Source organism: Triturus cristatus, chromosome 4_1, assembly GCF_964204655.1.
Source record: "Triturus cristatus chromosome 4_1, aTriCri1.1, whole genome shotgun sequence".
Taxonomy (NCBI): domain Eukaryota; kingdom Metazoa; phylum Chordata; class Amphibia; order Caudata; family Salamandridae; genus Triturus; species Triturus cristatus.
Genome location: NC_140585.1, coordinates 1,215,323,709 through 1,215,338,675, shown reverse-complemented (window position 1 = coordinate 1,215,338,675; position 14,967 = coordinate 1,215,323,709). Strand labels below are relative to the sequence as shown.

The following is a 14,967-nucleotide window of genomic DNA, read 5'->3' as shown; positions in this document are numbered from 1 at the left end:
GACTGGGGATGGGTTTGCGAACCGGCTACTGATTGGCTCAAAGTACAACGGAAACCTCACACTCTCCGCCTATCCCTAACGAAAAGTCCTAATTGTATTGGCTCTAGGAGAGCTGACTCGGACCAATTAGCTCCGAGCACTTGAGAACCAAAACAAATCGGAGTCCATTGAAATGAGAGTAGTCAGCTGAAGCAGAGTGAGTAAGACCGACGACAATTCTAGCCAATAGAAAAGCTTCGCGTGTGTGCCTGTGTCCTATCGGCATTGTTGGGCGGGCGCGGCTTTGACATGAGCGAGGAAGGGGTTGAGAGCTTTACCAAGATGGCGGGGCCACGGCTCCTGCTGGTTCTTTTTGGGGTATGTGCATCTGCTCGGGGCTTCCTGAACCTGGAAGAGCTGACCCACATGAAGTACGGCATCGAGATAGCTGCCGAGCCTGTGCTGAGAGGCCAGGTGAGCACTAGGGAGAGTGGGGTCTTGAAAGGAAGGTGTGTGAGAGGATGGACTTGAGACTGTGTGTGGGAAATGTAGGACCTTTTGTTAAATAGGGAGTATAACTGAGGTGCGGGTGGTTGGGGCATTCGAGGGAGTTAAAGACCACCGTGGATAAGGGTGATAGGTCAACAGAGAGAGGACAGGTGAGTAGGCGCGAGGGAGCAAGTGAGGTCGGCAGAGTTACCAGATGGTGAAAGAATGGGCTGATAAGAGGTCTGGGATAGGTGGGGAGGGAGAGAGGGGCAAGTTGGCGGCTGAATGTAGGGCTTCCACATATGGGGGCACGTGTCGCTTTGCTCTAATTTATCAAATCTGGCTTCTGGGCTTTGCAGATGTATTAAGTTAAAATAAGACCACATAAAGTGGATTATTATATAAAGTCACAACGTGCATTCCGACGATTTGTAGAAGGTCCTGCGATGAAATAACGATGTTATTGTGACATGAAGGGGCAGATTTACAAGAAAGTGACGCATCTGTACAGATGCGTCACTTTCCCTGCGCCACCCTTAGAAACTCTTGCGCCACCATAGATGCGCCGTATTTATAATACGGCGCACTGTGGCGCAAGGATTGACAGATGCGTCAGAAATTCTGACGCATGTGTTGGCGGAAGAGTCACGCATTGCTAGAGTCGTGTCACAAGCATGACGCAACTCCAGCAATGCGTGTTGAGGCCTATTCCCACTACACTGCATCACTACTTACGCCTGCTTAAAGCAGGCATAAGGTTTTGACGCAGTGGTGTCCTAAAAGTGGCGCAGTGAAATCTTGTTGATTTCACTGAGTCACTTTTACGAGGCCTTCCTGCGTGGGAACGCCCACCCTGCATACATTATATTGGACGCAGGTATAATGTGACGCAGGGCTTTACAATGTGACGCATCTCCCTAGATGCGTCACGTTGTAAATAGGCCGCATTGTTTGCACCGCTGTTGCGTCAAAAAAGTGACGCAACCGCAGCGCAAATGTCACGCAAGGGGCTTGTAAATCTGCCCCGAAGTTCTCTGGTCAATGTGAGGGAACATTAAGGGACAAGGCAGGTGACATCAAGAGAGTGCAACCCAGAGAATAAGGAAGGTTATGGCGATGCTAGAAACATCATAACCTAAAAGGTTGAATTCACATTCACCAACGTTGGTAGAGTAATATTGCAACATTTGGATGATCTCCACGTGATGGGTAAGGACGTGTTCCTGCTTAACAACACCAGAAACCCAAAAGATGTAGTAAAACCATAAAATTGTCTTACTCACAAAGCAGAAGTGATACAGTGGCAATCTGCGAGAGATAAATCTAAGCTCATGGGAACCGCAACTAAGGATAAACCGCTCAAAGCCGAAGGCTTTAAAAATCTGAACATCATAATGAACCACAATAACTCAAGATTGATACACCACCCACATTTGAATTCCGTGACTGAGGAGCAAGTGACAAGCAGAAACCAAGACTGGAGATGGCTAAGCCTGACATTGAGCTTTAGCTCCACAAGCAAAGTGCTGGACGGGAGCTATTGATTATACCACCTGAAGCCACCGGCGACGAGATTGATCCTGAATAGGAGGTAACTGAGCAAGCATCTATATATAACAACCTGAAACCGGTTTATGTGAACATCTTTTCATGGAACATCGCTGGGATTGGAGCAATAACGAAAGATAGAGAATGGGTGCAGTTTGTTAGTAATTACGCAATTAGAGTTTTCAAGAACCATGGTCATAGTTCGAAAATGGACTTGAGCCCTATCATTAGTATCACAGCCTCAGCTGTTCGGCAAAAAAGAGGTAGAGCATGTGGGGGGGAGGGGTTGACAATTTATGTTGTATATATTATTCAGAATTGTGAGGTGGTTCAATGTTCTACGATGGCAGCGGGTTCAAATATATTGCATGTTAGGTTGTTAAAACCAAGTGAGTACGTTATTTCTATGGACATAATTAGCATATATATTCCACCATCTGGGTGGAGGATGTACAGGTGATATGACGTAATACCTAGACATATCTACAGTCATTGGGGGAGGCCATGGCTGTGATGGGTAAACATCTGTTCCTGATTTGTGGGGATTTTAATGTTCGCCTAATGGATGAAATGGTTAACAGTTAGATCTTGACAGAGGAATGCTGTTTTGACATACCAGAACCCGATATTGTTTTGGGCATGCCATGTAGGACGGGTGAGGCATTTGTAAAACTGCTATTAGAGCAGGGCTTGCGATCCCAAAATAGCCGTACCACCTCTGGCAGCCCAGCAAAAAGTACGTACAGAGGTGGTGCAAGGAGCTCACTTATAGATTACTTCCTAATAAACTTCGAGAACTGTGTTAATGTAAATTACATGTGTAGTATTCACATTGCTCACATTAATATGTCATTGCTGGAATGGGAATGTTGCTTGTGTTCTTTTCACTTCTGTGTTCTACTCCAGACTGTTGGCAGATCCTTTCTGACATCCGACTAGAGTGGTTGTTGAAGCTGTCTTCTCCATATGAATAAATGTACCTACAATCATACTTTCATCCACGTGTGGTTACTTCACGTTATGGCGAAGGACGGGATTAGTGGAGAAGACAGCGCTCACTTTTGTGGAGCAATTTCAAGGTACTGTTCGTGCGTGAATGCACCAGCGGGCGTATGAGGCTAGTGTGTTCATGATTGCACCTGCGGGAGTTTTGGTCATCAAAAAAGTGCCAAAGGAATAAAATTGTCAGCTTTAAAGGAAAGACGGGATTGGGGATCGCTTGACATGGCGTAGATGCAGATTGAGTGCAGCTGTGGACGAATAGAGGATTAAGTGCAACTGCGGCAGAATAGAAGATTTGGCGCTTTGATCGCGCCTGCGGCTGGTTTCCGGACAGCGTGGGATATTTTTTTTTTTTACATCGATCTTGTGCATATTCGGCGTTTCAACACGACGAAAATTCAAAAAACAATACCTCCATTCTATTCCACGTTTCAGTGTCTCGGCGTTCTGAACTTCTTCTTTCGTTCTACGGAGGATGTTGGGAATGCTGCATTGCCTCCTGGGAGCGTGATGATGTCAAGCGCCCCGGCGGCCATCTTAACAGTATCTTCGGCTGTAATATTTGTTTCTTTTGTTTTATTTTGATTCATTTCTCTTCAAAACACAACGCAAACGTGCGAACATAGCAGCGGTGATTCGCACACCTTTTCAAGTAAGGCTTATTAAAAAATATTCTAACACTTTGAGTTTTAAACAAACAGTACAAAGTATTCATTAGTTATCCAAGGAGCCTATAGTATATGTATTCATAGCACAATATCTACAATAATAATATTACTACACCATTAAAATTACCATGTCCAATATTTCAGCACCCCCACATTTTTTACCTTCTGCTGGCAAACCTAAAATGGAATGGGACTTACGGTATCCCATGTTTCTAGCATATGTGGAAGTGTTAGACGAGGACGGCTGTTCCCCAAAAAGAAAACTTGACTTGTTAAGACATTGCTTAGGGGGTCAAGGTATTAAAGAGTTTGACAACCTACCTCCTCTTGAGTCTACGGATGTAATAAATGTATTTGAGGTCGCTGTCAAACAAATGAGCATTAGATTTGGCAAGAAAATAAATATAGTAATGGAGAGATTCAAATTCTATTCCCGTGCTCAGAAAGAAGATGAATCTATTGAGAACTATGTATCTGCTTTACGTTCTCTAGCTGGTTCTTGCGCATTTGACACTATTAACTACGAACAAGTCCTCAGAGACCAAATAATGATGAAAACTAAGAGTAAAAAAATACAAGAAAGACTGTGGTTGGGCACTGAATCATCTCTAAGTGCTGTAGGCAACATTGCAAAGGGGATTGAACAGGTTTGTTAGTGAAATTAGAGGCCAACCACAAACCCAAAATGTGAAAATAATAGACTCTGTACCAGAGGTATCATTAGTAAAGAACCAGTTCACCTCTAAAAGATTACCGTATGTCAATAGAAAAGATCCTGGACCGAAGGACAATAAATTTGGTAATAGGAAAAACCTTATAATTTGCTACAGATGTGGTAGTTTCGATCGTGCGAAATTACAAAGGGTGTCCTGCATGGAATAAAATTTGTGTCAAAGGTAAGAAAACAGATCACTTTGGGAAAATGTGTAGATCTTTGCAAAAGGTTAATTGTGTCACTTGTGAAGATGATGAAATTTCCACGGAATTTTGTGAATTCAACTGTATTTCTTGTGTTTGTGAGAACAATTGCAATGGTTTTCCCTCTGGTATAATATCAATAGATGGGAAAGAAGTGTCAATGATGATAGATTCTTGTTCTTGGTATTCTATCATTGGGAAGAAGGTTTTTTGAAGAATTGTGGAAAACCAGGGAATTACTTCCTCCCGATATCAGACCGGGTAGTTACTCGGGGCACAAGATGGATTTGGAAGGACTCATTTGGGCAGATTTGGAATTTAAAGGAAAAAAAACCAAGGGTAAAGTGTACGTAGCTACCAAGGGAGTATCCATACTAGGATGGCCTCACCAACAAGAGGTGGGTATAAAGTTAGACCCCAATGCTTCACCACCTGTGTACAGTGTTTCCGTAGATAATGAGGCATATGTATTGAACATAAAAAATATGTTTCCCAGTGTATTTAATGATACCCTTGGAAAATACGTTGATTTTAAACATAAAATTATTCTCAAAGATTCTGCTATTCCGGTTAGACATAAGGTTCGTAACGTACCTTTAGCATACCGTAACAAGTTGAAAGAAATGCTATCAGACCTAGTTGCACGGAATATTATTGAATCCATAGAATCCTCTCCATGGGTTTCTCCAGTGGTTCTTTCACTTAAAAGCAACGGGGATCTTCGTTTGTGTGTGGATCTCCGCAGTCTGAATAAAGAGATCTGGATTGATAGACATCCTTTACCAAACATACACAAAATGATTTCGACTTTGTCTGGAGCCTGTGTGTTTTCCACGGTAGATTTAGCCAGTGCGTACCACCAGATAATGTTAAATGGGGAATCTAAATGTTTAACAGCATTTATTACACCGGAAGGCATGTTTCAGCTCTTGTGTATGCCATTTGGCTTAGCCAGTGCTGCTTCAGTCTTTCAAAGACTTATGAAAGAAGTTTTGGAAGGATGTTCTGGTGCAATTGCTTTTCAAATTGATATTTTGATTTTTGGAAAAGACTTTGAGGAGCATGATTCAAACTTAAAAACAGTTTTAGACAGTATACAAAGGAAAGGTTTAACACTAAAATTTTCAAAATGTAAATTCAGAAGGAATAAAGGGGAATATCTGGGACATGAAATATCCAGTGAAGGCATTAAACCAAAATTAGTTCATGTAGTTAGCATTTCAAAAGCTCCTGCACCAATATCAAAAGAACAATTGTTTTCTTTTTTGGGTCTGACTGAGTTTTATAGCAAATTCGTACAAAATTATTCATCAAAGGTATTTCCTTTACGGATGTTGTTAAAAAAAAATGCAAAATTTACCTGGGGTGAAGATCAAAAGTTAGCTTTTGAAACATTAAAAAGAGAAATCAGTACTGCTCCATTTTTGAGACCTTTTACTATTGGGAAGGAATGCATTGTAGCAGTTGATGCTAGCTGTACTGGTTTAGGTGCGGTGCTTATACAAAAGAATTTTGGAGAAGAGTATATAGTGTCCTACGCTTCTAGATCTTTGCGTGGTGTGGAATATAATTATTCCACTATTGAGAGGGAATTATTAGCTTGTACTTGGGCTGCTCAGCATTTTAGACAATTTTTATGGGGCACAAAGTTCCAACTAAGGACAGATCACAAACCTTTAATTAACATGTTAGCAGCTGGAGGTGGCAGAACTTTTACAGCCCGTTTAGCGAGATTAGCTGCCAAGTTGCAAGAGTACCAATGCTGTGTTGTGTATATTCTTGGCCGTCTGAATGTACATGCCGATTGTATGTCTCGGTTACCTTTACCTAATGTTCCCGATGTGGACAAGGACATAGTAGAGTGCGATGTAGCCTACACTATTGAAGATGTTAATTATGGTACGAATTCTGAAGCTATTTCGGAGGAAAGTTGGGTGAAGGCTATGTCGGAAGACAACGTTCTGAATAATGTTGTAAAATATCTGCAAAATGGTTGGCCTTAAGAAAGGAAGTTATGTGGAGAATTAGGTTCATTTTTTAAAATCAAAGATGAACTTATGTATTTACATGGGATTGTGACCAGAGGTGACAAAATTGTTCCTCCTCAAAAAATCAGACCGAAATTAGTTGACTTGTCCCATGAAGGACATATGGGTATGTCTTGCACTAAGCGTCGCTGGAGGGAATTCTATTGGTGGCCCAGTATTGATGGCATGGTAGATAGATGGGTTAGAGAATGCTTACAGTGTTCTAGAAGTGACAAGTCAGTCAAACCTTTGTCAGTAGATATTTCCCCCATCGAATACTCGCAAGGACCATGGAGGAAACTTGGCATTGACATAATTGGTCCTTTGTGTCTTCCTTCTGCTAAACATGTGTTTGCTTTAGTGCTGGTAGACTGTTTTTCGAAGTGGCCAGAAGTCAAGGTTGTAGACAAAATCACTTCTACTCAAGTTATAGAATTCTTAGATAATATTTTTAGCCGTGAAGGTTAACCCGCTGAGCTTGTTTCTGACAATGGTCCACAATTCATAAGTAAAGAACTTGAAATGTTTTTAACTAATCAGGGGATTGTTCACAAAAGAGTTTCAAATTATAATCCTCAGGCCAATGGCCAAGTTGAGCGCTTCAATAGAGTTGTAAAAGAATCTATACAACTTGCTGTTAAGAGTAGTATTGACTGGAGAAAAGCTTGACGTGCCACTTTACTTACTCAGTTACTGGTTGCTCCCCTTTTGAGATGTTAAGAGGTAGGAAACCAAGTTCGAAGCTTATGCCTTGGTGGTTGAAAAAAAGTAATTCTCATGACCATATTTTGGATTTTTCACGGGTCAGAGAGCGTGTTCAGAGGTACCAAGGCAAAATGATGAAAAATAACTATAAGAGTAATTCTTCGAACTACAAAGTTAGGGTAGGAGATCTTGTGCGTGTCAAATTTGGTGGTCTGGATAGGAGATGGTCTAAATGGTCTGATTCTGTTAAGGTAACTGAAGTTTTTAGCAAAGCTGTCAGGGTACAAGGCGGGAAAATTTGGAATTTCAGACTGGTATCTATGTACAGGTCCAAGGATCTGGTAGAGAAACAAATTGTTCTTCCACAAAATGAAAGTGAATATACTAATGGAAAAGAGGATTTTCAGAATTTTCTAGATACAATTGGTTGTTTTGATACTAAATCTGATCATCCTATTTCATCTTCTAATAACTTTAATACTTCTGAGTCTTGTTCTAATGATACTAATATGGAATCAACCTTAGCTTTGGATGCCAGTATGGAACTAGTTACTGTTCCTATTGTGAAACAAAATGTTGTTCCTGTAGAATGCATACCTGTTCAGGACAAAGAGTTGGTTGTTCCAAGGAAGAGTTCTCGCATTAGGAGACTCCCTGTGAAAATGAATGATTTTGTAAGATACTAATTACTTTATTTAAAAGTTTGCTTTGTGATTTCTTTATTTTGCTATTATTTTTTTATAATTATTATTTATTTATTTTTTTCAAAAAGGGCGAAGGTGTGTAGTATTCACATTGCTCACATTAATATGTCATTGCTGGAATGTTGCTTGTGTTCTTTTCACTTCTGTGTTCTACTCCAGACGGTTGGCAGATCCTTTCTGACATCCGACTGGAGTGGTTGTTGAAGCTGTCTTCTTCATATGAATAAATGTACCTACAATCATACTTTCATCCACGTGTGGTTACTTCAACATGCTTGTAGTGAGACGGGTCGAAAGTGATCACAACCACCTCACAGTGAGTGTTGCTTTGGGCTCCAGTACTAATTTGACGCAGACATATGTGTGACACATTTATCCGGTTTCAATTGAATCAGCTAACAGGAAATGTATCTGCTGGAAGCCTGCTACCGCAGCTAGATTCCTTCTTAGATAGGGTCGTAGAGTTTTTTTTTTTTTTTTTTTTTTTTTTTTTTTACAGAGTAGGGCATAGCGAATGAAATTATTCTAGAAACATTTCAGGCATTGTTATCAGAGAGTAAATCAAGCATAGTAATCGAAAGCAAGTGAATAAAACCAATGCTTGCCTGATATGACGAAGGACGCTACGAGAGAAAAAAGCCTAGTTGCTCAAGTGCCTATACATCTTCACGCTGATTGGCAGACTGGAATGTATTTTCAGACCCATAGATGGGCTACAAGCATCGATTATAAACTAAAAAAGCTAGTTGCTAACGCTTATTATGGGAGGAACTGAAGGAGGCCACAAACAAGAAAAATAAAAAGCACTTTTGGAGGATAGTGATCAATGTTGAAAGCGGAACCATCAACCAGTTAGGTTATCATATTGGCCCAAAGGAATGGAAAGGCCATTTTAGCAATCTGTATAGAGAAAGAGGGAATGTAGGGTGAAATTGAACAGTTAGAACACAGACATCCATGTTGAAATAACAATAGAAGTGAGGCTGTCCAACTAAAAATGTTAAGACCAGGAGTTGAGAGAGCACTCTTGTCTATAAAAAAAAAAAAAATAAGGCGCCTAGTCCCGATGCAGTTCCGGTAGATATTTTCCTGATGGAACCAAACTACTGGTTCTGGGTTCTGACTATGGTCTTCAGTGCTTCCATAATAGTGACTGTATGCCTTCATCTTGGTGCACAGCAATCCTGAGCCCAATTCACAAAAAAGGTATCCTAGGGAGTCTATCAAATGACCGCCCTATCTCCCTCATGGATAGAGAGGGGAAAGTATTGGGCAATGTGCTACTCAATAGACTACAAGATAAAGTTGACTCTGGGAATCTTTTGACCGATTTGCAGGTGGGCTTCAAGTCAAAGGTTGGGACAGTCGAGCAGATATCTTGATTATACCTAGTTTGTTGTAAATATGTGGTTATTCAAAAAACCTCACTGTAACTAACATTTATAGACCTGAAGTCAGCCTTTGCTCAGGTCAGTAGCCCTAAATTATGGGAGGCTCTAGATTGGCGGCCCAATATAGCAAGCGATAAAAGGCCTACATCAGGAAAATATCGCCCTAGTACGTTATGGGGAAATGCACTACATCATTTCCGTCTGGAAAGGGGTAAGACAGGTGCATACAACCCCCCACTTCTTTTTAGCTAGTTCCTCAATGATGTATTCGAATATCTTCTGGAGATCCCCCTCAACGTCCCAAAAATTGCAGGTAGCAAGGCCCCCATCCTGCTCTTTGCTGATGTCACTGTTCTAATTACCAGGACAGAGAATGCCATGCATAAATTCCTGACCATGTGTGTGACGTACTGTAATCTCAAGAGCCTGTTCGTCAAAATTAGTAAAACCAAGGTAATAGCAATGTACCTGTCCCCAGCGCTTAAAAGAAACGTTATGGTCAATGATGAGTGGATAGAGGTGTTCAAATATTATGACTATCTAGGTATCCAATTGAGCAACAGATTAAATTGGGGAGATCAGGTAACTAAGGCCACTATCCTTCTCCAGCAATCTAGCCAAGTAGTCCCCAAGTTTAGGCATAAGGCAGGCTCACACTACCTTAGTATTATTCTGCAAATTTATAAACAGAAGGCAGTAGCAGCTGCCTCTGTGGTGCTGCGATATGGGGTTATGAAAAACTAGAGAAGCTCCAGGTAGCCGAGAACAACTTTATGAGATCACTGTTGAGCCTAGCATGTGGTATCCCCATGATCCCAGTCTTTGTGGAACTGGACGTAGATACTATTCCAGATCAAGCCAGTCCTTTACTGGATCAGGATAATCAGGAATACAAAGGCCACAAGATACTTAAAAGCTGTAGAGGAAGTGAGCAAGAAGGGGGTATGCTCTTGGACTGCACATGTAAGGAAATTGTAGTGGCCATGGTCCTAAGGACTCTCCGTAAAGATACAGGACAGGTGAGACCAGATACTGCAAATTTGGTGAAAGGACTGTATTTTACATTAAAGTTGGGAATGCGTGAGCCGATAGCATGACAGATAAATATCTTGTGTCTAGGACTGAGACAGGGTATAAAGATTATCTGGATAAAATCCAGCCTGAGCAAAGACATTGGATATATATCCGGTTTAGATTAGACATCTTTCCAAACAAGTCATTTCTTTTTAAAACAAAAAGGCTAAGAGAGGAGGAATCATGATAAACCTGCTCTGCTGGAGAGGGAAAGGACACTATCACTCACCTGCAACTATTGTTTTTCACCAAATATTCCACCATTCGAACTAAGTGGCTGTACCCTCTCTTTGAGCTATAAGGGGAAAATGTTATGACAGACGCAATTCTATTATGTATTAGAGCAGATATGTAAGACATTCTATAATGTATCCGCCTATTTGTGGGGGACTTGGCTGGTTGTTGAACAACTGATTGAAACAACTAAACTCTAGGTTCCAGAGATCGAGTTCTGAGATATATATGAAGTTGAAAATTGTATATATAGCCATATTCCTATGTGAACAGCACTATAATGGTAAAATTATTATAGAGTGCTAAGCGCCTGTAACAACATGACTTATTGCACGTGGAGCCACTTGCCCCTAATAGATTTTATTGGAGCTCCCAACCTTGCTAGAATAAGTGTAAAGTAGTATTTCTGCATGAAGATTTTACCGGTGGCCAGGTGATCATAATAATAGTATGCTTTTTTTAATGGTTTATGTACACGCTGCACTTTAATTTAGCTTTATAGTTAACTACATCTAGGCACTTTTAAGTTTTTTGTATATCAACTATGTTCCTAGATGAGAGCTAGTAAACAGAGTGAAGTTGTAAATGTGCAACTCACTGATTTTGGTCTCTTGGCACCTTACAATTTTAATGGGCATATATGCCAGTGCATACTAATGCCTATCAAGATAACTAGTAAATGAAGACCTTCATTATCTCTGAACGAATCTCAAGCCGCACCCATGTACACCTCTTTATAGTTGACTAGATGATAAAAGTTGCTTTTCCTGTTTTATCTTTACATGTATGCACTGCATTTTAAACCAATCTTATTGTCTACTCTACTCAGGCCGTTTATGACTATAAGCACTTTATATAAAGTGGTGCTCTGGATGCCAATTAATAATACGAGTAAAGTCATAAATGCATAATTTATCGATCTTGAACTTTAACATCCCATAATCATAAAGGATATTTCTGCTAATGCCATACCAATATAGTTTAATATTGATTGTGGTAAAGGTAATTTGATTGGCTGATCCCTTGTACAGTATTTAAGCTGTAATTTGCAGGATACCTGTCCTCCCTGCAAGTATTTTAATGTGTTTGTCCTTCCTAGGTTTGCAAACAGCAGCTGGTATTGTATCTATTTGTTTTGCTTCTGTGTATTAAAGTTATAAATATAGTACTTTATTAGTTAGTAATAGTACACAATACATTTCTTTTTTTTCTGTATCACAAATCCGTGAGTAGAAAATTAAGATGACTTTAACAAGACTTATCTTATCATGGAATGTTTTACTGAAATTTCTATTTTGCATTTATGTAGAAATTCCAGTGAAGGCTTATTTTATTTTAACTGATTGGCAGGCTTTTTCTGATGATAAAATTGAATTGAAAGGATAGAACTTTGAAGTAAAGGGAGTCCTCCGCATTTAGCTGAAGTGATTCAAAAATCCTGTCTTTGTTCAATTTAGAAATTATAATCTAAACACTGGAAGAATTTTGAGCACGGATGTTCTTTGAATTCTATCTCTTCTGTTTATTGGGATTCCTGCTGTTGTACTGTTACTTCAGGATGGATTTGAAAATAAATTACAATTTTTAACACTAAGGGCTCTGGGGGCTGTTGTTAGAGCTTCTAGAATGGCTGGGGATGGTAGTCTTCAAGATGAAGTCTTAGTTATGAGAATCTTGAAATGTTTTGCTAATGCAAGACCAATGATAAAGGCTTTGTGGACTATATGAGATTTGCCCTTAGTTTAAAAAAATGTATTGTTCCATTTGAACCTTTAACTTCTGTTGACCGTAAATATTTAACTATGAAAGCTGTTGGTATTATGATCAGGAAATCTTGATGCCAGCTTTCTTTCTTAAACCTGTGTCCTAAGAGGAATAGTGGCACTTGCTAGATGTCAAAAAGCAGTGTCTACATATCTCTACAGATCTAGCATTTTTAGGAAAACAGATTATTTGTTTGTGGCATGCCGAGTTAATGATCGGGGTCATAAGACCTCAAATCTGTACATTAGCAGATGGATGAGTGATACGATTTTTGATGGCTTGTTCCTTGGTTCGCCTATTCCTGAAGCAGTTCAGGGAAGGTTTACGATTGTGGGCAGACGTTCAAGGGGTTGCATTGAATGATATTTATAGAGCTGCAACATGGTTATCTACACATACATTGTCAGACACTACAGAATTGAAAGTGTGGGGTTGATGGAAAACGTTTTTGGCCACAAAGTGATGGCTGCAGTGGAGAAATAATTTCCTTAAATTAATGTTTGATAGTTTTTGGGCATAAACCAGAGCAAATCTTTATTAATTCAGTTCGTATTTAATTGATCTCAAGAAGGCCAGTAATAAGCTTTGGTGTATATCATATACGTAATTACTGAAATAATAACATAGGGATTATAAAGATTACCAGTAAGTAACTGGGGCAGACAACATGGTTAAGCAGGACGGTAGCACAGAGCAAATAAGGGGCTATTGAATTGATTAGTTAGGGCTAGTTGCTGTTGTCATGGCTTGTAGGTCATGTGTGGCAAAATGATTTTTTTTGTCTGCCAGCTGAAAAGATCCATATGTTGCAACATGTAAAGGGTGCCTCAATATGTCTTCTTTTTGTACCTAGCAAAGCGACTCGAGGCCCGATTCTGAACTTGTTATGTTGGTACTTCGTATTTTCTGTGCAGATGTTTTACATGAATGCCGTTGTGGCCCAGTGCACTTAATTTTGATCATGCCATTATATTTACCTCGGCATGAGGCGTCAACAGCTTCGATGTTTTGAATAATCAACGCTTCTCGGTTCCCCTTTTGAGCCTATCTTTAGAAGCGTGTGGTTTTCTGCCTCGTTTTCGGGTGAGTGTTCTTGCCTCAGTATCTACCAAACTATTCAGAATTAGTTTAAACCCGCCTTTCACTTTGGGCTGACAGTGAGAACAATTGCAGCCACGTAAAGGAACCACTGTGTATTGTTATTCATTATCCTGGGCAGCCATGTCATCCACCAGTGAACCTATTGACCACAGCCTCTGATGCAATGAAGATTAAAATCTCTACTCATTAGTGAGGGGAAAAATCAACTCCATTCAGATAAGCTGCTGCAAATACAGACACAGTCGCAATTAACCGAACTTTGAATGGAAAAAAAAATAAAGCCATGTAATGACAAACTGCACATTTCTCTTGTATTGCAGCATTTGTACCGGGCTTACTACCCCCACGTGTGCTGCTGAAGCGCTTACCCACATGGAAAGCAAGCTGTTATTTTGTTGTATACAATGTGGGTGGAAGGGTGTTGTTTTTATTTTGAGCCTATGTGGGAAGTGTTTTAATGTTATGCATGATGATCACAGAGGTGCTGTTATTATGTTATGGGACGCAGCGCTTGGCGATGTGCAATAGGAGATAACCAGTGGTGTAATATAGGCACCTGCAGCTCACGTGGAGCGGTGGGGCCCGAGCTCCAGGGGCCCCTTCAGCACAGTACTCTGGCCTGAGACCGAGTCCGGTGGGGGGAGCCCTCCATTTAGTTTGCAGGTGTGGGCCCCTCAAGTTTCGTTACGCTAGTGGAGATGACATGGACGCTCCAATTGTATCAGCAATAAGGGCTAAAACATACAGTTAGCTTCACAGCACCAGCCATGCTATAGGGGCAGCACAACGGGGGAGTAATCTGAGAAGGCTCAGTAATCCATGTGGAAACATGCACCAGGCAGAGATGGTGTTGAATGAGTAAAAGGATGCCAAACAGGCAACAGTTAGAATTTGGCACATGAGCAGCAGCCATGCACCTTTTTTTCTTTAAAGACCATGATACTACCTCCTGCTGAAAAAATACATCCCATGAACAAGGCTGAAAGTGGAATCAAGCAGTACAAAAGGGGGTGGTGATGGACGGAGCATCAGAACCAATCAAACACTCACACCCAGTCAACAGATCTGGGTTTGATCCATCACCGTTCTTTAGCCCACTCTGCCACCCCAGTTCAGACATGGCCATATGCAAATCAGTCTGACCCTGTGCCTCATGGGAACAGTCCAGCCCGAACTGCAAAGCCATGCCTTCCCTGGACCGGAAACAAGCTTCCTAGGACCGGTGTCTGGCATTTCAGCCGTCTTCAGCCAGGCTTGCTTGAATCCAGTGGCAGAGTGAGCAAGGGACTCACGTCTGAGCATACCCTGCCAACTTATGGCGAACAAAGCGGTACAAAAGGGGGTGGTGATGGACGGAGCATCA

General features: G+C 40.8%; 1 protein-coding gene across 9 annotated transcripts in view; it reads left to right on the top strand.

Moving 5' to 3' along the window:
* The first annotated feature begins 272 nt into the window (after positions 1–272).
* OS9 (OS9 endoplasmic reticulum lectin) overlaps positions 273–14,967 on the top strand; it is a 241,551-nt gene continuing 226,856 nt past the window's right edge. For 5 of the 9 annotated variants that reach the window (XM_085654565.1, XM_085654562.1, XM_085654567.1 and 2 more), the window contains exon 1: positions 295–453. In XM_085654565.1, coding sequence (XP_085510691.1) covers positions 322–453 — 132 coding nt within the window. In that variant the 5' untranslated portion in view covers positions 295–321. Of the gene's footprint in view, positions 454–14,967 lie in introns of all 9 variants that reach the window. The other 4 variants (XM_085654566.1, XM_085654570.1, XM_085654569.1 and 1 more) reach the window with 1 other exon arrangement.